The sequence below is a fragment of the Onychostoma macrolepis genome, chromosome 17 (assembly GCF_012432095.1).
Source record: "Onychostoma macrolepis isolate SWU-2019 chromosome 17, ASM1243209v1, whole genome shotgun sequence".
Classification (NCBI taxonomy): Eukaryota; Metazoa; Chordata; class Actinopteri; order Cypriniformes; family Cyprinidae; genus Onychostoma; species Onychostoma macrolepis.
The window spans coordinates 3,300,108-3,325,469 of NC_081171.1; the positions used below are offsets into that span (position 1 = coordinate 3,300,108).

General features: G+C 35.0%; 1 protein-coding gene across 1 annotated transcript; it reads left to right on the forward strand.

Moving 5' to 3' along the window:
* Window positions 1–1,455: 1,455 nt before the first annotated feature.
* Window positions 1,456–25,061, forward strand: cdc5l (CDC5 cell division cycle 5-like (S. pombe)). The gene is made up of 16 exons (XM_058749881.1): window positions 1,456–1,688; window positions 2,506–2,609; window positions 2,755–2,916; window positions 3,632–3,759; window positions 3,837–3,936; window positions 5,812–6,030; window positions 6,132–6,276; window positions 7,260–7,448; window positions 7,527–7,675; window positions 8,871–9,033; window positions 9,150–9,314; window positions 9,457–9,537; window positions 12,417–12,659; window positions 14,364–14,561; window positions 18,688–18,900; window positions 24,628–25,061. Exons 1-16 carry the CDS (start codon window positions 1,644–1,646, stop codon window positions 24,730–24,732), a joined length of 2,409 nt encoding a protein of 802 aa, XP_058605864.1. The 5' UTR covers window positions 1,456–1,643; the 3' UTR covers window positions 24,733–25,061.
* Window positions 25,062–25,362: the final 301 nt, after the last annotated feature.

Here is a 25,362-nt window from a genome sequence, read left to right on the forward strand (position 1 = left end):
GCTAAAAAAAACAATAGAAGCCCAATAGAAACCATCACAGAAATCCTAATGGTTTCCATTAAAATACCATTATAAACCATTAGCTTTCTCCAGTAAAACCATTTCAAAATTCCTTTTTGTAGTGTGTTTTGGGCATTTTTCAAATAGGATTTAACATCCCACCAATAGAACCCATCACATACCAGTAGACACCATTATAGTTTCCATTAAAACCAATACAATTCCCATTAAAACCATTACATTTTCTATTGTGTTTTGGGCAGGGTTCTATTGTTTTTTTTCAGCAGGGATACTTTGGGCTTGATTTGGGTTCAAGAGTTCAGAGTGTACGATTCCATAGAAAGAGATGTTTCAGACGTGCTGGGCTTCTGGCTTGTTCTGGAGCTGAGAGCTGAACATCAGGTTCTTCTGTTCGATAACACATCAAACATCATTCCAGGCGTCTGAAGCCATTCAGCAGAGTGTTAGATGTCACAGTCTCTGAAGTCCTCCAGGTGTTCCAGGACATGCCGCTCCACACCTCAAAGACGGAACGAAGAGAACTGCTCCTCAACTCCTTATGGTACTTGTTCCAAAGTTACAAGTGGAACTTTCAATAAAACTCATCAATCAATCAATGAAATCCGAGGATATTGTACAATCAAGACAAGAGTGTGCATGTCCAAAAACAACAACAACAATGGAACAATACATTAATACAGCATTTCCAAATACTTTTTAATATCAGTTTTGAATTGTTCAAACATTTTTTTCAAATCATTTGACTTTTTGAATATAATACTGATCAAATATAATAAATACATACATTTTATCACCACCATCCAATGAAAAATATCTTAACATATCAGTTTTTATTAACAAAATTAACAGTGTTCATCTCTTTTTGTAAATATTTTTTCAGTTCTGTCCAAAAAATGTATACCTTAGGACATTCTCAAAATAAAAATAAAAATTTAATTTTAAAACATTAATATACTAAAATAATAATTATAAGACACTACATAAAAGCCAGACTTATTATTGTTATTTTATTATTTAAGTTTTAAAATATCAATATTTTCTGGTCATATATATTTTAAGTTATTATTATTATATAGGTTATTATAAAGAACAATATACCCATTTAATTATAATATAATAATATAATTTTTGTGAAATGTATAATATACAATTTCAGATTTTACTTAAAAAAACAATGTATCCTACTATGTATCATATAATATTGATTGAAAGTGTTTATCATTATATAAAGCAAACTTTTTCAAAAACAGTTTCAGTTTATTTATAAAGCACAATTAAAACAACACTGTTTACCAAAGTATGGTACAATCATAAAAAATATGGTCTAAAAGGGAGAAAAAAAAGTTATTAAAAACAGACATAGCCTGTCATTCGCCTCGCTGTCGTGAGGGGCGATATTGAGTTCAAGTGACACAACAGAGCTCGTAAGAATCAGTAGAGGAAGAGCCTGTTTCCCACAGTTCTGTGCGCCCGCAGCCATTTCGATTTCCTTACCTGCAGTTTAACGTGCTGCAGCTCAAACTCAACGTTTATTTCTCTGATTTCTTTTTAATTTCACGTATTTTCGACTCCAGACGAAGATTTTACTGCGCGGGCGCCTGTGAAGACTTTAAATCGCCAACATGCCGCGGATTATGATCAAAGGAGGCGTGTGGCGCAACACTGAGGTTTGTTTAGAAAACACACACAATATTTCAGGATTAAAACTCCATTAATCGCCAGTATTTTATTCATCAAGGCATTTAAGCTTCATATGATGGTTATTTATTGGAAATTTACAAATATCTGCAGTACTGTGTTTTTATATACTTCTTACTAACGTTACGTTGTGATGTGGACAGCACACAGTTCGGGCTGAATATTTATACGTTTTTATGAATTACTTTTTTTATTGAGGGAATAAAATATCAAATACATGCATGCCACACAATTTAGGTTGTTTTAAGCAAGAGTATTAATTAGACCGTGCATACGTCTAGATTGATGAAATTCGATATTTATGATATTTTAATAATTATGTTTTTCAAATATTCATTTCATTATTAAATTGCGTGTGTATTAACTCGTAAAGCATATATTTTATTTTTATTCGTTATATATTTGTATTAAGTAGTATATGTATATTTTATTTATTAGTAATTAGTTATTTATTAGTTTACACCTTTTCTGGAAATTACATGCATGTAAATATATTCTGTTTGTAAGTGACATTTACCTTGCTTCTCACTGACACTCTTGTCTTCTTGATAAACAAGTACACTAACTTTTGAAAGAACATTGTTAGGCTCATGTTTGTTTATTGTGGTGGAAATTAGTTGAATACTGAAATAATTTCATCCTTATTTGAGTTTTGCATTTAAATGCTTTTCAAAACTGAAGTTAGATTAGTAAAATGATTTGGCATTTGAGTCGTATTGTTGCATCTCTGATGTCTTATTTAAGACCTATTTAATTATTCATGTCTTTAATGTGATTTATTAACAGGATGAGATTCTCAAAGCAGCTGTAATGAAATATGGCAAAAATCAGTGGTCTCGAATCGCATCCCTGCTGCATCGCAAATCAGCCAAACAGTGTAAAGCCAGATGGTGAGTTTATATCACTCAAGTTATCTCAAAACCTAGTGATCGGCCTATCTGGACAGCATTTTTCAGCATTATAGACCCAAATATGCAATCTTGATCATATATTCCAGGTCTGATGTGTTTGTCACTTGTGATTTGTTTCTCACAGGTATGAATGGCTGGACCCCAGCATCAAGAAAACAGAATGGTCACGTGAGGAAGAGGAGAAACTTCTTCACTTGGCCAAACTGATGCCCACTCAGTGGAGGACAATCGCCCCCATCATCGGACGAACAGCTGCTCAGTGTCTGGAGCATTACGAGTATCTGCTGTATGTACAGTTTGGTGCACAATACAAACAACGTGTAATTACTTTCAACTGTTTCTGTTTCCGCCACTGAATCAAAAATAAAGTAATTGCTACTTTAGAACTCACAATTCAGACTTATTTCTCACGGTTGTGAGCTATAAAGTCAAAATTGCGAGAGACGAACTTACTATTGTAAGTTGACATTTTTCCTCAGAATTGGACTTTATAACTCCCAAATGTGAGTTTATATCTAAAAATTGAGAGAAGTCACAATTGCGTTTATATAAACTCAAATTTCAGTTTTTTTTCTCTCACAATTGTGACTTTATTTCTCCCAATTCTAACTTTGCTTCTTGCAATTGCAAGTTTTTGGCAATTATGCAATTCTGAGAAAAAAGTCAACTCTGAATTGCGAGGAGGAAAAAGCAGAATTCTTTCACAATTCAGAATTGCAAATTGTGATGGATAAACTCAGAATTGTGAAATAAAAAAGTTGCAAAAAAAATGTCCTTTTTTTATTCATTTAATCCTAATCCTAGTGGCGGTAGCAAGTTTACATACTTTTGAACAATAAAGTGAAAAAACTATAAATCAATGTTAATTTTTCACAATCCAGTCTAATTCTAAATGTGTTGATCATATAATTCAAGTTCCATGGAGTCATGTTGTCTTTTTGGTTTTACATGCACCTTTTTGTAGGTGAAGAATTTTATTAATTTGTTCTTTATGATCAAAGAGATAAAGCCGCCCAGAGAGAGAATGAAGATGATGTGGGCGATGACCCTCGCAAGCTTAAACCAGGAGAGATCGACCCAAACCCTGAGACCAAACCAGCCAGACCTGACCCTGTGGACATGGATGAAGGTGAGTGTCTGATGAAAACCGTTTTAGCACTGCGATCGAAAAGACAATGCATGACATCCATAAACTTGCATGTGCAGATGAGCTGGAGATGCTGTCTGAAGCCAGAGCTCGACTGGCCAACACGCAAGGCAAGAAGGCAAAGCGGAAAGCCAGAGAGAAACAGCTGGAGGAAGCACGGTAAGATCTGGTGTCATAAGAACACCTTTAGGTCTCTGAATACATTTTTGTAAGACTATACTACAATACTGTTCAAAAGTTTGGGGTCAGTAAATTGTTTTCTTTCTTTTTTGTTTTTGAAAGTAATGTTTTTATCCAGCATGGATGTGGGCAATTGATAAAAAGTGAGGGTAAAGGCTTATTTTGGTAGAAAAGGTTTCTACTTTGAACACATTCGGTTCTTTTTAACATTTTATTCATTAAAGTATCTTGAAAAAGGTATCGCAGGTTCCAAAAAATATTAAGCAGCAAAGCTAATAAATCAATAATAAAGCAGCATATTGATAATAAATCAGAATGATTTCTGAAGGATCATGTGACACTGAAGACTGGAGTAGTGGCTGATGGAAAATTCAGCTTTGCAGCACAGGAATAAACTGTATTTTAAAGTGTATTAACTAGTGCTGTCAATCAATTAAAAAATGTAATCGCGTTAATCACAGTCATGGATTAATCATGATTAATCGCAAATTTAAAATACTAGGATTTACCTGTAAATGTGTTGAAAAAGAAATGCATGACAAACTAGTTTAAGGAAACACACTTCCGCCAGGTATGAGACATAATCCTTATTATTCTTTTATCACTATTCTTTAGTTTTTATTCAGCCATTATCAGCCTTTAAACTGGCTTCAATCGCTTCAATCCCAGTATACATTTACCCAACTATTATCAAAAGTATTTCTAAATAAATACATCAAAACATTTCTTGCGACCTTACGTGAAGTATTATGACAAAGTGCATTATAAAGAAGAATTGGACCTGTTCTGCAGGTGCTTTAGAGCTAACATTAGCATCATGCTACATAAGACAGTTTATGAGATTAATAGTGCACTTTTACTCAAAACTCACTTTATACCACCATCGAGTGTTTGTAATAACTTCCTTTTGCGATCACATGTGGAATTTGGTCGTTTACTGTTGTTAAAATATGCTATTTATAGCCTTTTATGTCGCTGCACAAATTAGCATTTCAGATGTACACATTGAACTCCAGAAAATCACATACAGACCATATCTATCGTAATCATGTTTATTATTTTATATAATCTATAGTGGCTGTTGTCATGTTTATTTCTGCTGTGTAAAAGCCTGAACATGTGCTCTGCTGAAACTCACGTTGTTTGTGATGTTAACTGCCTCTCCTTTCTTAAGTTGTCAGGGATACATTCCAAGTATAATACACATTAGGAAAAGGATCTATTTTAATTTTTATTTGTCTATATACACTTTGGGCGGCTGCGGTACATTAAAAAAAGTAGCCCAAAAAAAACACAACCCACGGCTCTGTAATTTTTTCCCACGACTGTATTTTCAAAATAAACTACTTGTGCCGTTACCCTGGCAACACTGGTTCGCTGTCCCCTCATCACACAATGATAGATGACCTTTCGTACTACGATGACGGGAAGAAGTTGGGGTCAAACCTTATCAAACGATTAATCTGCGTTTAAAAAAATATTAACGCGTTACATTTTTTTGATTAATCGCATGCGTTAACGCATTAACGTTGACACCCCTAATATTAACATAGAACAGTTATTTTAAATGTAATTGCAATATTACTGTGTTTTTTTTCTCTGTATTTTTGATCAAATAAATGCATCCTTGGAAAGCAAAAGAGACTTTTTAAAAAAAGTTACAAATTTATACTGATCTCAAGCTTTTGAATAGCCGTAAGCATGTATTCATATTTATATATTTAGCAGCTTGCCATTGACAGTGCCATAACGAGCATTTTACTAGTTCTCACAGTGTTGATCACATTGAGTTGTTTATCAGAGGTGTTGATCATGAAGCCGTCCTCACCGTGTTCTCTCCTCTGTTTTCTGCAGTCGTCTGGCAGCGCTTCAGAAGCGCAGGGAGCTGCGAGCTGCAGGCATCGACATCCAGAAGAAGCGCAAGAAGAAGAGAGGTGTCGACTATAATGCTGAGATCCCGTTTGAAAAGAAACCCGCACAGGGCTTCTACGATACGTCCATGGAGCAGTACGATCCTTTGCAACCGGACTTCAAACGACTGCGCCAGCAGCATCTCGATGGAGAACTCAGGAGGTGAGTGGGGTCGTGTCAAACCTCCTCCTGTAGAGCTGCGGTTAGTTCAGTGTCCTGGATGGGTGTGTTTTTGATCACCCCTGTGCTTTTTTTGTATATAGTGAGACAGAGGATCGTGACCGAAAGAAGGACAGACAGAAGATCAAGAAGAAGAAGGAGTCTGATCTGCCCTCGGCCATCCTGCAGACCAGTGGAGTGTCAGAGTTCACAAAGAAGAGAAGCAAACTGGTGCTTCCGGCACCACAGGTCAGAGTTCTCACAAACTGTACTGCCTTGACTTTGGTAAAAATCACTGGGACTTATGCCTTAAACAAAAACACCTTTGCAACCATAGAACATCCTATGAACTGCATCGGAGCCAGTGCTGTTATTGTTAACTAAACTATTAAAAAGCTTTTTCATTAATTGAAATAAAATATAAATGTTAGATGAAAAACTTTAGAAATTAAATGAAAATTATTGCAAAAAAGTATTAAAATGACTAAAAGTGAAATAAAAATGAATTCAATCTAAATAGAAATAAAAAAACGAATAAAAATGGCAAAAGCATATAAAATTAAATAATCCTTAAAATAAAATTAAAACTGAAAATATAAAATTAAAAGCTAATTCAAAATATTAATAAATACTATAATACTAAAATAACACTGATCGCAACGTGTTAACCAAATAAAGTAAATAGAAATATAATTTTTTTAAAAAAATTAAAAGCACAAAATTAGTAACATTTTTTAAAATTAAAAGCAAACCTGAAAATATGAAACTAAAAGCTAAATATAGATGAATACTATAATGGTATAGTACTAAATTACTAGTACTAAATTAACACTGATTGCAGCATGTTAACCATATAAATCTAAATAGAAATATAAAAACAAAAACTAATAGAAGCGACAAAAGTACATATAATTACTAAAACTTTAGAATTTAAAATGAAAACTGAAAATATAAAAGTAAAAGCTAATTCAAAATAATAATATACTAGTATATAAATACTAAAGTAACAATTATATCAAAGTAAATTAAATCTCTCTCTATATATAAACAAAAACTAATACAAATGACAAGCACACAAAATTACTAAAATGTTAACTGAAATGAAAATGAAAACAAAACTTTAACCAAAACCACTCAAATGTGTTTTATGATAGTTATAATAATAGTTTTCTAGAAGTTTAATATAGAAGTTGTGCTTAGTTAAACTGCATTTTACTGATTTTTCGTTTCAGATCTCTGATGCCGAGCTGGAGGAGGTTGTCAAACTGGGTCAGGCCAGCGAAATCGCCCGTCAGACCGCCGAGGAGTCTGGAATCACAAACTCAGCCTCTAGCGCTCTTCTGTCCGAATACAACTTGACCAATAACTCCATGGCCCTGCGCACACCCAGAACTCCAGCAGCACAGGACAAGATCCTGCAGGTTTGGTCCAGTTTCTTACTTCCCTAACTGGCTGTTTTTTATCCTGAGTCTCACTGCTCGGTTCTTTCACCCTCACAGGAAGCCCAGAACCTGATGGCACTTACCAACGTGGACACTCCTCTTAAAGGAGGGCTGAACACCCCCCTGCATGAGAGTGACTTCTCTGGTGTCACACCACAGAGACAGGTGGTCCAGACGCCCAACACGGTGCTGTCTACACCCTTCAGGTACCCATCATGCATGAAAATGTGCATTTCACATGAAAAATGTAGCTTAGAATGTTCACTCTCATAGTCATTGAGTACTGTAAAATGTCTTCAAAAATAAGTGATTTTGTCAAAGTTCAGGGGTGTTGTAGAAACCTCTGTAATGCATTGCCTTGAGCAGCTTATTGCTTTAATAAAATACTACCAATAGCAGCATAAAGCAGCAGTGTTCAGTTAATATTATTATTAAATAATAGGTATTAATATAAATTAATAGACCAATTTCCCACCCAGTTATACTGAAATATAACTGAAACAATATATAAATATTACAGTAATGTTTTTTTTTTTTTAATTGGGATTTTGCCTCGGCAGTTAACCACAACAAACTCAAATGACTAATGACTAAAAAAAAATGTCAATAGAAATATAAAAAAATCTCAAAAACTAATAAAAAGGACAAAAAATTACTAAAACGTTTACATAAAATGAAAACTTAAAATATACAATTAAAAGCTAATTGGAAATTCAAAATATTGTTCAGCCAGAAGTAATGTTAAATAAATATATATATATATATATATATATTTTAATACTAATGAAAAAGCCAATTTTGTTATGATTGGCACATTAGTATAGAATTCAAACTTCATTACAGCTTTTGGGTCAGTAAGATTTTATTTATTGTAAGAAAGTAATCGTTTTAGTCAGCAAGAACTCATTAAATTGATCAAGAGTGATTGCAAAGACATTTATAATGTTACTAAGGATTTCTATTTCAAATAAATGCTGCTCTTTTGAACTTTTCAAAGAATCCTGAAAAAAATGTATGTTTCAGTAAAAATATAAAGCACCTGTTTTCAACTCTGCTAAACTAAACTCAAGTGTTAATGCAAATCAGAATATATTGGAATGATTTCTGATTAGAATGATCTTTGCATCACAAGAATAAATTACATTTTAAACTATATTGAATACATTTAAAGAAAACACTTATTTTAAATTGAAATAAAATGTCACGCTATTAGTTTTTAATGTATTTTTGATCAAATAAGTGTAGCTTTGGAGAGCATAAGAGACTTATTTAAAAACATTACCAACCCTGACCCCACACTTTTGAACTTTTGAATATTAATATCTCATAATATTGAAGTTTGTGCTAAATTTCAGGTTAATGAGCTGTGTGAATAATGACTTTATGCATATGGTTTCCCAGAACCCCCAGTCACGGAGCCGAGGGCATGACCCCTCACAGTGGAATGACTCCTAAACCCTCAGTGGGTGTGACCCCGGGCAGGACCCCGCTGCGGGACAAGCTCAACATCAACACAGAGGAGGGTGGTGTGGACTACAGCGACCCATCATTTGCCAAACACTTGGTGTGTAACGCCCATAATAATGAGCCCGACTTTGTCTGAGATTTAAACCATTTTGTCCTTCAGTGCATTTAATGCAGTTTTGATGCATTTATTTGAGTGTTTTCTGTCTGTTCCAGCAAAGGGAGTCCCGTGAGCAGCTCCGGCTGGGCTTGATGTCTCTTCCGGTGCCCAAAAATGACTTTGAGATCGTTCTTCCCGAAAATGCTGAGAAAGAGCTGGAAGAAGCCGAGGTGGACGAGAGTTTCATGGAGGATGCGGCTGAGATAGAGCTGTGTAAACAGGTCTGTTAACCGGCAAACACCTTGGCCCGTCCGCTTCTAATGCAGCTTTCTGAGATCTGTAAATACACGGATTACGCTCAGGATCCAGAGGGTGCTGTGTTTAGTGTTGTGCTGATATTTATCTTGTGTGATATTTCCACAGGCCGCCAGAGAGGCCGAGAGGGAGAAGGAGCTGCGTCAGAGACACACAGCAGTTCAGAGAGATTTACCAAGACCTTCAGAGGTGAGGAAATACACACACATCCTGTCCATACTTGCTTATCTATCGCAATTACTGGGCCCCAAAACTATGCTATTTTGGTGGTATTAATATACTGTTATAGTATTTATCAACTTTTTTATTTGTTTTTATTATTTTAGTTTTTTTCTTGTAGCAAATAGTTTTTATTTATTTATTTTTTCCTTTTTTTTTTTTTTAATGTTTCGTTTTAGTGTTTATTACTTTTTCTGTTTTAGTAATGCACTTTAGTAACTTAAAGGAAAATGAGAAATTTTGCTTTTGCTATGTAAGAAACCACCCAGATTGGCCCAGAGACGGGATCCAATTGACCTATCAGTAAGCCCCTCCCCTCGAACGCAGACTAGCCAATGGCAGTCGAGTATCAGTTGCAGGGGGAGCGGAACTCGGACATCTTTAGGTTTCAGCGCCATAGAGAAACATTGGAAGATCCGAAGCGCGCATCGGTTTTATGGGGTTTATGCTTCAAAAATGGAAAAACGATGTGTCTGGGGTACTGGTAACACTGATTCCAGGTATCCTGAGAGGAAGGGCGATATAATTTATTTTATTACATTTCCTGAATCCAAACAAAACAGAGAAAAATGTCCCTAAGTATTCACCCCAATACAAATGAAGACAAAAACTGGTTGTCATACACTCATTAAGTTACAGTTTTCATCTGCTCAAGCAGAACGTTAATGTTATCTTGTGCTTTAGCAAGGTATCTTGCTAAAACTAGCTAACATTAAAGTTAGTGGGTCCATGCTAATATACAAACCTAAATAGCTGACTGTTCTCGCGTCTTGTACAGTGTAGGTCAAAAACACACAAACGAAGGTCTACATTTCAGTGCCTCTCCATATTAAACTGGTTAAATGTACATTAATTTAATCGTTCCCTGCCATACATGAACAGTGTTGATTCTGCATGTTGTCATCCGCGATCGTGATGACCGACCGTAATATGAGACTTCTCCCGCTTACATTGTGATCTATAAACCCTCGCTTCGAGTTACCCACCGTATATTTTTTTTTAAAATTTGTTATAAATCCCTCCATGGAATATTTAATTCCCATTTGGTGGCCTTCTGTGTCCAAAATTGTGCAAAAACATTGTGGGACAAGGTTTTCACATTGCAGCTGTCATTGTAAGACAGTGAGCAACTCCTTTTGTTTGTCCGAGGGAGCAACAGTAACTAAAGGGGGCAGGGCTTACCGATAGGTCAGTTGGTGGGCGAAGGTATAATGCAAGTTCAACTAATTAATCACTCAGGATTTAGTTTCAATTTTAGTCTAGCTCCGTGTTTAATCTGACTCCATTTTTAAGTGAAGGCGGGTGGATTCCTCACAGCTACTAAATGAAAAAGTGTTTTTGTGCAGTATTAATTTTAGTTTGTTTTATTTCAATTAAGAAATCTTTTAAAGTAGTTTAACTCTTCCACATGTATTTAAAAAAATAAAATAAATATCCCCTAAATATTCCATTTAGTAGTAGTATTTTTTTTTTTTTTTATCATTTAGTCTCCAAGATAACATTTCTCATTTTCTTTCATGTTTTTTTTTGTGTAGAATTTATTTCAGTTTTATTTAACTTTTCTTTTTTTCTTTTGTTATCAGGAACATTTGTAATATGTGGTTTTAATGTACTATTAAAATGTGTATTAATATTGAGTTTATTTTTTTCATTTTAATTTTATTTTAGTTTAAAGTTTAGTCATTTTGTTGTGTTTATCATTTTAATTGATTTGCATGTACATTTCTAATTTTTTTTAAATTAATTTATTATTTCAGGTTTAGTAGCTTAAACTTTCATTTAGTTGCCAAGGCAAAATTTCTCATTTTTCTTATTAGTTTTACTTTTTTGTGTGTTCGTAATATCTTTTTTTTTTTTTTTTTGTCAGGTTTATTTCAATTTACATTTTTTGTGTAGTTGTTGTTTTATGGTAACAACACTCCCACATACTGGCATTTGAATAATGCGAACTGATATTGCAGAGTAAAGTAATGTGGGGCAGATCTTGATTTATTTGATCAATAATATTTGATCAATATTTGACAAGACATTCTAGACTAGTTATGGTGCTCATGAGGCCCTTTTGCACCGCAGGAACCTTTTCATAGTACCCGAACTAATTGTGGAACTACCCACTTTTTGGCGTGTTCGCACTGCGGGAACTAGGAACTGTTTTAGTTCCAGGAACTCCGTTTGGAGGGACTAATTAGCTCCTACTTCAGAGTAGGGTCTAAAACAGTTCCATAGGAACTATTGTGACGTAAGTGTACGCTGATTGGCTAAACGCGTACGAAAACGCCCTCACCCGCCATGATTTAAAACGCCGTGTAAACACATACTGTGTAAACATCGCATCAACCTAATATTTCGCAAGAATGGAGAACAGCGATAGATGGATGGATGCAGAAGTGCAGGCACTTTTGAACATTTTGAACTCCTTTCCGATCTTTCAATCACTTGACGTATACATCGACATCCCATGTCCATTATTGTGAACCCCACAAGACACAACAAAAACACAGCTCCGATCACACTGTCCTCCATCCTCCTGTTGTTAACGTTGTTCTTCTTTGTTTTCGTTGTTGAACGCTGCACACAAATGATGTTGCTGTCGACCAGCTTACGTCACTGCCTAGTACCCACTGTCGGTGCAAATGCAACCCTTTAAATGGTACTGGGAAATAGTTCACGCAAAATAGTCCCAGTACTTTAGTACTGTACTTTTAGTTCTGGAACTAAAGCGGTGTGAAAGGGGCTATGGTTAAGTTATACAAGTAAAGAAATGGTACATTTTTATAGTTTAAAGGGATGTACTCTACCATGAGATGAAGTCTAAACTAATGCTGCTGTGTGTGTGTGTGTGTGTTCAGGTGAATGAGACGATACTCCGGCCTCATAATGTGGAGCCGCCGCTGACGGACCTGCAGCAGGCTGAAGAACTCATTAAGAAAGAAATTATTACCATGATCCACTTCGACTGTTTGCATCACCCCTTCAGCGATGCCCAGGCCAAGAAGGGGAAAGGAATGGGATCCAGCTCCAGCAACGGCGAGCACATCACTTTCCTGGAGAAAACCCCCTACGAAAAGGTCTCGGAGGAAGAGCTCAAAAAGGTTTGCTGCTTTTAATTGTTAGACCCCCACTTTTTTTTTTTTTTTTTTTTTTATCATGTAGGAAAATCTGACTGTGATTTATTCTCAAATGATATGATTAAATTATACATGGTAACACGCAGACGGCTGGAGAGATCATTCAAATTCTGAGTGAATCTCTGGAGGTTTTGTTATTCTGCAGGTACAGGTTCAGTGTGGCTTGGCAATTATTTGCAAGAGGGACATTTAGAAATGTCCAGGTCATAGTTTTGCATAATGAAGCCCATTTAAGAAAATGATGCCTATTTAGGACAATTAAGATGCACGGTGGCTTTATTCCAAGTAAAGCACATTTACATCACTGTCATTACTTTTCAATAGATTTTGATGATTCAAACAAATCTTCAAATTATTTCTTAAATTAATTGGATTTTAGAAAATGCTAATTTCATTTTCTGTATGGGGAAAAGTTATATTCTGCATGCAGTTGATAATGAAATGTGATATTAATTTGTATTAAAAAGCAGGTCTGCAACAACAAATCAATAATAAATAAAATTATGTAAAAAAATGCATTCAGAGAAAATCTAGATATATATTGTAATATTCCATATTTTTGAAAAATGTAAAACCCCATAGTGTATGACTTTTCAGGGCACTAAAAGAAATTAGAATGAACTGTTTATTATACTAAAGCAGTAAGATTATTATTTTGAGGAGCACTTAATCTGTTGATTTATTTCTTTGATTTAATCTTTTATTTTATATAGAGAAAAATTATCTACCTGCAATTGATAATGAAATGTATTGTTAATTTTTTTTTTATTGAAAAGCATGGCTGCAACAACTAATCAATACAGTTATGTAACAAACATTTAAATATAATTTGTATATATTTTAATACTTAATATATTAAAACAAAATGCTAAAGTGAATGACTTAAGAGCACTAAAATTAATTAGAATTAACTGTTTCTTATACAGCTAAACAATAAAATTATGTAACAAAAACATTTAAGTAAAATATAAATAAGTCCTATAATAAATACCTTTCCTATATTTAAAAAATAAATAATAAAAGAACAGTGGATGACTTTTAAGAGCATTAAAGCATCCTAAAGCAATAGGACAAGTGATTTTACCAAAACTGTTGATCAGTTAGTCTGTTGATTTATTTCTTCAATTAATCAGATTTAAAGACAAATTTATTTATTTATTTTTGTATTTTTATTGGAAAAAATGGTGTTCCACATGCAACTGAAAATGAAATCCGTTGTTAATTTGTAATGAAAAGCAGGGCTGCAACAACTAATTAATAACATTATAATGAAAATAAATCATCAATACTGCAGTGCAAAAAGGTGTCATACTCATTACTGTATCGTCAATATGAAGACAAATTTACTTTACAAATTAATTATACAGTATTGCAGTACTGAAAATTAAGGTTAAATTAGTTTAATTGTCGAAAATAATAGCACATTGCAAATGAATCTTAGACTTAATTTTCTTGATGCAATTTTATTTTGGATTTTAACCTAGATATTTCTGATATATTCAACCACAAAGTCTTTATGTGGAGCAGTTTGCTTTTATTCAGTTGATTTCAGATAAGAGCTTTTTGCTTGCTGATAGATTGAGTTTGGTTCTCTTTGATCATAAAGTGCATGACTCTTTATATTCAAACCTGATGCATCCGCTGGCTCATGCCGTGTGTGTTTGACAGGCTGGAGAGCTCCTGGCTCAGGAGATGGAGGTGGTGAAGCATGGGATGGGTCATGGAGATCTGTCTATGGAGGCGTATAACCAGGTGTGGGAGGAGTGTTACAGTCAGGTCCTGTACCTGCACGGACAGAGCCGCTATACCCGAGCCAATCTGGCCAGCAAGAAGGACAGAATCGAGTCTATGGAGAAGAAACTGGAGGTAAGTTCATCAGAAACATCATGTGTTCTGCACACTCCCTTTGCATCCAGTAGATGGCACTGTTTGGCTAATAGAAGCTAATGTTCAGGGTTCTGGTAAAACCCGGTATAAATATATTATTTTTATTTTATTTTTCATTATAGGGTTATTTATCTGGCTATTTTATAATTATTATAATTTTTTATTTTTTTATTGTTTAGTGTTTTTTTTTTTTTGGTTGGTTTTGGTGGGTGCTTCATTTCTTTTTCATTTTGTGTGTGTGTTCAGTAATGTTCAAGGTTTTGGTAAAATCACTTGAGTATCTTATTGCTTTTAGTATAACAGATGGATAATTCTTAAAAGTCATCCTGTGTGTTAACCTCATTATTAACCAGCCAAGATAAACGGTAATAAATCCGTTAATTCCGTTTTAACGAGGACTGCTGTAAACTCCTGGGCATTCATGCTTGGTTTAACACAAACTGTCGGCTCCAGTAAGACAGCCAGTGTCCTGCAGTTTTGGGACGTGCACATGTGCAGAGCTTCAGTTCATTAGGACATCCCCCATTTGACACAGGCTGCGTTTGTGTTTGTGCGTCCCATCTGGGAACGTGTGGCGGAAACTTGGAGTCCATTCACACAGCAGCACGTTCAGAGACGCAGGAGTTTGTGTTCCTGCAGGAAGTGGCTCTCATTCAGAGAATTGCCAGGATTTATGCCGGCAGAATCTGCGCAGCACATTTATCATCAGACCTCAGCTGGAGTCTCTCACACACACACACACACACACACACACTGATTTAGAGAGCGTGTGCTGCTTTTTTTTTTTTAAATTACATTTTGTATTTTTGTTTGTTTATTTTTGTGGTTACAAGTACACTATTTTGCTTATAGCCATACTTTAGCTGTTTATTTATTTATATATTTATTTTTGTGCTAAAAGCCACTTTTAAAAAAAGTATACTCGTTTTAATTTATTTTTTTATTTTTTTTTAATTAGAACCGGTAAACAAATCTGGGGGATTTTTTTGTACTTTTGCCCCCATTATTTGTAAACTTTTTTTTTTTTTAATTACAAAACTTTATATTATGAATGATATGGGTATAATTAAATATATGAGTGTGTATATATAGGGCTGGTAAGCGATACAATTTTTTAAAATCGAATTAATTACATGTGGCGATTAATTAATCGCACATCAAATTAGGCTGAGAAATTACTCCCAAAAGATAATATTTTTGTTTGATTAAACATAAAATTTATTACACATACTCTTTTGGACCAAGAGGGTGAGTAGGCCTAAATGACAACAACATTTTCATTTTTGGGTGGGTAAACTATACCTTTAATTTTTTATTATTACTATGGAAATATGATATAAAACTGCTAGTAGCTGGTGGTAAATGTCTGAATGATTAAGTCATCGAGTCATTTATTCATTCATTTGATTTGTTCAAATGGCTGATTCATTCAGGAGTGAAGTAAATGGTTCTCTTTATGTATGAGTTGAATCCATTGAATCATTAGACTTGTTCATCTAGAAGTGGATCATCACCATCAGATCGATCGGTGTGTGAAATCAAAGTACCGCAAGAGCTATAGAGAGCAGACAGCTCTGCACACTTTTGAGTCACTCTCGTAGTACTTTGATGTCATACACCGATCGATCTGTGCAGCGACGCTTCAAATCCAGCAAGCCTGATGGTTCACCCAACTCATTCAAAACGTGGATTAAGAAATGAAATGCAGCTGTGTGTTGCTCTGAGACAAACAATTCTGCTTTGTTTTTATTTTTTTGTTGCCAAAATTGAGCAAAACAGACAACATTGTCTAAAATAACACAATATTAACTTCCTATTTATTGAACTGTTGTATAAGATCAGTATCACATGTGCACTTGTTATATTGCACTTATTGCTCGTGTGATATTGATGTAAATCTTGCCCCATATCGTGAATTTTAGGGACATTCTAACTGTTCTCTATGTTCCATCATGCAGTGAGTTGTTGACCTGCATCATATTTGTCATCCATCAGCTGTATGAAATATCAGTCTGGGGTGGGGCAAGTACATTAAATGCGTTAATAATTTTAATGCATTATTTTTCACCTTAATTAATCTAATTAACTGGTTCAATCTCCAGCCCTAATATATATGTGTGTGTGTATTTAACTACAATAAGTAATGCATGTAATTTTATATATATATTTTTCTTTTTCTCCCCGATTAATAAAATTGTTTTATATCAGATATAAAATTTTATTAAAAGGAATTTTTTTTTTTTTTAATTCAGTGATTGATTTTTTTTGATGTATTCATACCTTCAATTAATCATCTGTATTTGAAGCTGATCTGCATTGGCTGGCTAATTGGCTGACAATCATGTGTTGGCTGCTGTTTTCTGGACGTCCTGCTCTCGCTGATCTCTCATTGTCTCGCCTCGTCTGGGATGTTTTACCCAGAGAAGTGCCCAGTCAGGACTTTCAGCTGGCAGCGGGACGCTTACTGGAAAACGCCAGGCGCTCGAATGAAAACAGATCCATTATAATTGCATAATGGTTTGTTAAAGGCCAAAGACGTGGCGTGTGTTTCTGAGGCCCGTGTTGACATTGGAGGTTTATTGTTTTTGTTTCCATCTCATAACTTTGTAGAATTCGCTGCTTTTTTGCATGTCACACATGATTGCAAAATTGAACGTCTGAAAATAGTTTACGTTTGCGATGGTTTCAATATTTGGTGGGTCCAGTGTCTGAAGGCAAAATTGAATCCTGGTTTTTCTCAGACCTCCCATCGCAACATGACAAGAACGAGATGAAATGAAATGTTTAAATTGAGCAGAGATTAAATGTTTGTTATTTTAATATCATTTGTTTTTGTTTTTTTAATCCTTTTTTGGCTAGGAATGTAATTTCTTTTTATATGTAGATATATTATTTTCTTCTGTTTTTTTATAATTGTATTTTTATTTTGCTCTGCATTTCACATTTTATTTTTTATTTTATAGACTTTCCTTTTTTTTTTTTTTTTTTTTTTTTGTATATTCATTAAAATTGTCTTACCTCATCCATTATTTTCTTTTTTTGTTTGGAAAAATTAAGTTTGGCATCAGTGCAAAAAAAGGTTTCATTTAAAAACAAGTTCAAAACAAAAACTAATAAGCAACAGGTAGTTCAGACTCTGAATTATGAGTGAATAAACCACGTGCAAAGTCATTGTAAAATCATTGTAATTGTGTTTGTAATAGAGGTCTTCACGGAGGTCTATTTAACATTGTGTGTAATACCCGAGTCGATCGGAGAACACCGCACCCGCCAGAGATCAGTCTCAGTCAGCATGCGTGTTTTGTAACTTGCAGTTTGTAAAATTAGGATGAGAAAAGTGTGAGTGGGAAATAAGGTGAAAAAAAAAAAAAAAACGCGTTAACTCGTTAACAGAAGCAGAGCGCGGGTGGAGTTAATGTAGTACTGCAAGCGGACGGTGATCATGGATTCCTTCATGAGTGATTTGAAAAAAAAAAAAAAAGCTGAAACAAAACTGAAGAGACGTGCCTGTTATTAAACGTGCACGCAGTAAAGTGTAACGCACTTCTTGTTCTGTGCATTTTTTTTGCTAAAAAAATAAAAAACTGCGAAGTTGCATTAGTCATCCATCTCCAACCATGACAGCAAGTAGACTTTTAAAGCTGGAATAATGAGTGGATTAAGACTCTTTCGGTCGGCAAGAGACAGGAACAGCCTCTAAGATGGATGGAAATTTATTGGCTAGGAGGATTGTATGCATCGCAGTCAGGGAGAAAGCTACTAACAGCAGTAAGGGAATTTTGTTTTTTGTTTTTTTTCGCAATGTATTGGCTTAATAGCAGTTTGCTGTGCAGTATGTGCTGATCGGGTGCAGTCGGTTCTGTGTCTTCCCATCTGGGTTCGGATCCAACTTTTGAATAATGGTCGGGTCCGCGTCGGGTCCAGGTAGTACATTTAAGGCATTTCTCAGGTCTGCACAGGTTCAGGGCCTACTTTCAAATAAAATACGGGTCCGGGTCGGTTCCGTGCAGAACATTTACGGGTCTCTTCGGGTTTGTGTATGAATTTTTGGACCCATGAAGACCTCTAGTTTGTAACGGTTCCTCTCACTTTATGTTGATGACAGATCAACAGAGGGCACATGACCACAGAGGCCAAGCGTGCAGCGAAGATGGAGAAGAAGATGAAGATTCTGCTGGGCGGCTATCAGTCGAGGGCGATGGGTCTGCTCAAACAGCTCAGTGAAATCTGGGATCAGGTGGAACAGGCTCACATGGAGCTCCACACCTTCCAGGAGCTGAAGAAACAGGAAGACTTCGCCATTCCACGCAGACAGGAGGTAAACAGCTTTAACTCTATTAGATGTTTGGGTCCATGATAATTAATTAATGTAAAATTTTGGCAATATAATAAATGAACACTTATACACGTAAGGACTGTTTCTTTTTGGATTCTGGAGGTTTTATTTTGTATAAGATTTGTATTTTTTTTAAATTTGGGATTATTTGTTTATTTTATTACATATTTTGGTTTGTTTATGTGGTTAAAAGTATGTTGTATATGTCTATGCTTTGATCCTGTGTGTTCTTTGTCTTTTTTTCCGCAATTTTAAAAATAAACGGGGGAAATATACAATTGTTTAATTAATATATATATATATATATATATAAGTATTAGTGCTGTCAATTGATTTAAAAAATGTAATCAGAGTCATGGATTAATCATGATTAATCGCAAATTTAAAATACTAGGATTTACCTGTAAATGTTTTGAAAAAGAAATGCATGACAAACTAGTTTAAGGAAACCAAACCCTTTCACACTTCCAGGTATGAGACATAATCCTTATTATTCTTTTATCATTATTCTTTTGTTTTTATTCAGCCATTATCAGCCTTTATACTGGCAATAAAACGTTTACCAAGCCACATCGCTTCAGTCCCAGTATACATTTACCCAACTATTATCAAAAGTATATCTAAATAAATACAACGTTTTCTTGCGACCTTACGTGAAGTATTATGACAAAATGCATTATGAAGAAGAATTGGACCTGTTCTGCAGGTGCATTAAAGCTAACATTAGCATCGTGCTACATATGACAATTTATGAGATTAATAGTGCACTTTTACTCAGAACTCACTTTAAACCACCATCGAGTGTTTGTAATAACTTCCTTTTGTGATCACATGTGGTATTTGGTCGTTTGCTGTTGTTAAAATATGCTATTTATAGCCTTTTATGTCGCTGCACAAATTAGCATTTCAGATGTACACATTCCTCAAGAAAATCGCATACAAATATCTTATCGTAAGCGACACTGGTTCGCTGTACTCTCATCAGATAACCTTCCGCGCTGTGATGACGGGAAGAAGTTGGGGTCAAACCATATAATTTTGCGTTAAAATATTAACGTGTTAAATTTTTTGGATTAATCGTATGCGTTAACGTTGACACCCCTACTAAATAAATAAATATCTATATATAGATATAGATGTAGAGATATAGATATATACACAGTGCTTCCCATACGTTGATCGACTGCCACAAATACCCACCGTCCCCTGCCATCAGCTTTCAGACCCTTTTAGTGGCAGTGGGTGTTTTGTTTCCGACACGCGATAGACTAATCACAAAGGACTGCACCATCTCACCAATCACAGCAGTGAGGGCTCACGGAAAGGAGGGGTTTAGAGAGACTGATTCTTTGAACTGCTTCACACGAGTTGTTTACGAATTATTTAGAAATGAGATAAAATTAAATATATTTTTTGAGAAAACTAAGGAGTTTTTTGACCTTGCATGCATGTAAACCTGTTTTAGGAGACTTGTAAAACAATATTAGCAACCTTAAAAATGGCATAATAGGGGCACTTTAAAGTTTTTATATCGCTGCACAAATTAGCATTTCAGATGTACACATTGTTCTCAAGAAAATCACATACAAATATCTTATCGTAAACGACCCTGGCAACACTGGTTCGCTGTACTCTCATCAGATAACCTTCCGCTCTGTGATGATGGGAAGAAGTTGGGGTCAAACCATATCAAACGATTAATTTGCGTTAAAATATTAACATGTTAAATTTTGATTAATCGTATCCGTTAACGCGTTAATGTTGACACCCCTAATGAAGAAAGAAAAAAAAAAAAAAAAAAAATATATATATATATTTAATACACACACACATAGTGTTTCCCATACGTTGATCGACTGCCACAAATACCCACCACCCCCTGTCATCAACTTTCAGACCCTTTTAGCGACTTTTTTTTTTCCCATAAAAGGTACATACTGACAAACCTAGCGACTTTTTTTGAAGAAAAAAACCTTAGCTTTCATTCAGTTGGAAGATATTGTTGTCACCAGAGCTGCCCTCCTGGCGCAGTGTCGCCTCTCTCGGTGTCTGTTCTGTGCAGTGAGCGGCAGAGAAACAGCGCTTTCAGTTGGCCTTACCAAGCACCTGTCGCTTAATTACTGTTTGAAATTTAAATATGAACATGATTCGTCTGTTAATATGCTCAGTTTGTTACTCAGATGCAGGCAGTGCGCTGAATGAGACAAAACCACGGCATATAGTTGCTTTTTAGTGTGTTAGATGTGTGTTGATTTTATCAGTCGATGTCGCGATCAGGATTTAAGGAGTATAGTGAGAGTGATTCCTGGTTAACGCAGTAGTATTTGGTCGTGTTTAGTCACTATTTATGTATGACAACAGAAAATATGTGAACAGCTTTACTGGGCATTCAGTTGTATTACAGTATGTGACCGTTAATGGAGTAGAACAGATCTGAAGTGCCAAAACTCCTCGGAACGCAAACTTGACGCAATGATGTCATAAATATGCAAATGAATGTGAGGTCACCTGCCGCCACAAGTCTCACAAAATCCTGTGGGAAACACTTATATATGTGCAGCAGCGCAAAGTTGATTTTGTGCTTACTTGATCTAATATTTTGTTTTTAAATGTTGGTAGATTTAAGTAGCAAATGAGAATCGCTAAATTTAATGCATATATTTTGAGACAAAGGTCGTCTTTATGATTTTCAGTTTTGTTTAAGATAATTAAAGCAACAGTTTTTAAATAACGAAAGAATATGTAAAAGTATGGTATTTGGGGTAAAAAGTGCCCCTGCTGTTGGGGCTAAAGGCGCACATTAATTAAAATGATAATTAATAGATGGCTTTTCCATTTGTTGACATGACATGGTTAGATTCAGATGGTAAATATCATATATTATGTTGGGTGTCCATATTAGAGAGAATCACCATGTTTATAATGAAACCATCATATTTAAAAACATGATATTAATCAAATCATATAATAAAATATAATTTGTTGTTACTACTGTAAATATATATTCAATTATTATTGGATCTCCTTCAGTACTTTCAGAATCTTTACTTATGTTAATATAAAACAATATATTTGAAAATACAGAAACAATCATTTTAATGACTGAAAAATAAAATTAATTTGTTCAATAATTATACTAAGTAAGCAGAAAATAGTACAAACTTTGCTAAAGTGATTGTTTTGAACAAGTATTAACTTGGACATTATTAAACAACATTATTTTAGCTGAAGTATTTGTATTAATACCGTGTGCCTTTTACTCCATGCTGGTGACCCCTTGCTACCTCATACATTTATACGATTTTTAAACAAAATAAACAACTTGAATGATTTATTTTCACACAAAATCTGTTGCTCCATTAATGTTCAATACAACGTATATATTTTCTCTGCAATTATACATTTTAGGCACAGTGAATAACACATTTTTTCTTAAGGTGGCCCCGTTGTACCCTATATCTTTTTTTTTTTTTTTTTTTTCCTCCATTCCAATTAATATCAATCAGACTGCAGTTGGGTTGTTTTGATTAAAATAATAACAAAAAAAAAAATACAGCTAACTAACACAAAAGCGTAAAAAAAAACATGATTTAAGAAAATTAATGTTATCTTTTTTTTTTTTGGGGACTTATTCCAAAAAGTGAAACTTTCATATATTCTAGATTCATTACATGTAAAGTGCCCCTATTATGCCTTTTCGAATATTACCTTTCATGCAGTGTGTTATGTAGCTGTATGTGAACATAAACTATCTGCAAATTTGTGAATCCGACAATGCATGATAAAGTTATTGTCAATCAAAAAAATAAAGAGTCGACTCTCAATCACCTAAATGAGTCGTCAGGAATTCGAATCTTATTCTGTTACGGCTGTACGTCACGAAGTAACACATTTGCATTATGTCTGCCCACGTTCTTCGTCGCCAACAACTTGCCATCACATCTTATTACCACAAACTTGTTAACACTTGCGAATCAGTCTCTTGTCGATCAGCCATTTCAACCGTTTCATCATCAGACTCATCGATACCATCTTTTCTATGTATTGACAAGTCTCCAGGGCTGTCAGCCCATCGGTCTGTTATGGCAATGGACGTTTCGTTTCCGACTAATTACAGCAGTGAGGGGTTTAGAGAGACTGATTCTTTGAACTGCTTCGCACAAGTCGTTTACAAATCATTTAGAAATGAGGTAAAATTTAAATATATTTTTTGAGAAAAAAATGCATGTAAACCTGTTTTAGGAGACTCCTAAAACAATATTAGCAACCTTAAAAATGGCATAATAGGGGCACTTTAAAGTTTATTTTATTTTTTTATTTTGATTAGAGCTTACAGCTCATGAAAGTCAAAAATCCAGTATCTCAAAATATTAGAATATTTCCTAAGATCAGTCAAAAAAAGGATTTGCAAAACAGAAACGTTCAAGTTCTTTAAAGTATGTTCATTTCTGCACTCAATACTTGGTCGGGGCTCCTTTATCACAAACTCCAGCATCGGTGAGGTGTGGCATGGAAGCGATCAGCCTGTGGCTCTGCTGAGGCACTATTGAGCCTTCAGCTCGTCTGGATTGTTGGATCGACTGTTTCTCATCTTTCTCTTAAAAATATCCCATAGATTCCATATGGGGTTCAGGTCAGGCATGTTAGCTGGCCATTCAAGCACAGTTATATCATGGTCAGCAAACCACTTGGAAGTGGTTTTGGCACTTTGGGCAGGTGCTAAAGTCCTGCTGGAAAAGGAAATCAGCATCTCCATAAAGCTTGTCAGCAGATTGAAGAATAAAGTGCTCCAAAATCTCCTGGTAGACGGCTGCATTGACTTTGGACTTGATAAAACACAGTGGACCAACACCAGCAGACGTCACGGCACCCCAAATCATCACTGACTTCGGAAACTTCACACTGGTCTTCAAGCAGCTTGTTCTGTGCCTCTCCAGTCTTCCTCCAGACCTTGATTTCCAAATGAAATGCAAAATTTATTTTTATCTGAAAAGAGGACTTTGGACCACTGAGCAACAGTCCAGTTCTTTTTCTGCTTCTGACATTGTTCCTGGTTCAGAAGTGGCTTGGTAGCCCTTTTCCTGAAGACGTCTGAGCGTGGTGACTCTTGATGCACTGACTCCAGCTTCAGTTCTCTCCTTGTGAAGCTCTCCCAAGTGTTTGAATCAGCTTTGCTTGACTGTATTCTCAAGCTTGTGGTCATACCTGTTGCTTGTGCACCTTTTCCTACCCAATTTTTTCATTCCAGTCAACTTTGAATTTAATATGCTTTGATACAGCACTCTGTGAACAGCCACCCATTTCAGTAATGACCTTCTGTCACTTACCCTCTTTGTGGAGGGTGTCAATGATTGTCTTCTGGATCATTGCCAAGTCAGCAGGATGGTCATTTAATAAAACTCAAATGTAAATATTCTAATATTTTGAGATGCTGGATTTTTGACTTTCATGAGCTGTAAGCTCTAATCATTAAAATTAAAACAAAACAAAATTTCCAAGATGTTCTAATTTTTTGAGATGCACCTGTATATGTGTGTGTGTATATGTATGTATGTATGCGTGTATTTTGTTTTTGTTTACAAGTGTTTTTTTATATATTGTTAATATTGTTTTATTTATTTTTCCTCCTAAAAACCAATAAACAAACCAAAAAACAAAGTTTCTACTATTCTACATCACTTATATCAACACTTTGTGGTTTCTGTCCAGGCCCTGAGAGAGGACGTCCAGAGACAGCAGGAAAGAGAAAAAGAGCTGCAGCAGAGATTTGCTGACCTGCTGCTGGAGAAACAGACGCTCTCACAGAAGTTCTGAGCATCTGTGATCTCCTGTTGAGCGTACAGCGCTTCGGCATGCTTCACTGTCTGGATCCTTGTGTTTCTGCTGTAATAACTGCTTTCAGCTTCTTAATGTTGATTTCACGAGGACCGCCGGGATCTCATTCATACAGCGTTTTGTTTTTAAAAATGTTTTTCACATTGACCTTGTAAGTGTAAATATCGTCTGCTTTGCAGTATGGATTTTCCATGTCAAGCTATTTTTAGGTTTGTGCTGAATATGAGAAGCTCCTTTTCAGGTGTAAGTTGGAATTATGACTGGCATTGACATTGTACATCATTTACAAAATAAATCATCTGCGCTTATTCGGTCTGAGCTTTGATTGTCTGCTCTCTCAATGAATGATTGGAAAGAAAGGTACAATCACTTCACACACAAAACATGACAGAGAACTCAATACTTTACAATAAGTTTTATCATCTATCTTAGTTAACATGAACTAATAATGAAAAAAAAACACTTCTAATGCATATTGATCTTAGTTCTTTACATTTAATACATAAACAATCAAACAGTATTTTTTTGTATTTTTATTAACATGAACAAAGAGTACTACGGTGTAATGAATATAATCAAATGAATATATAATGTTAATGAATATAAAAT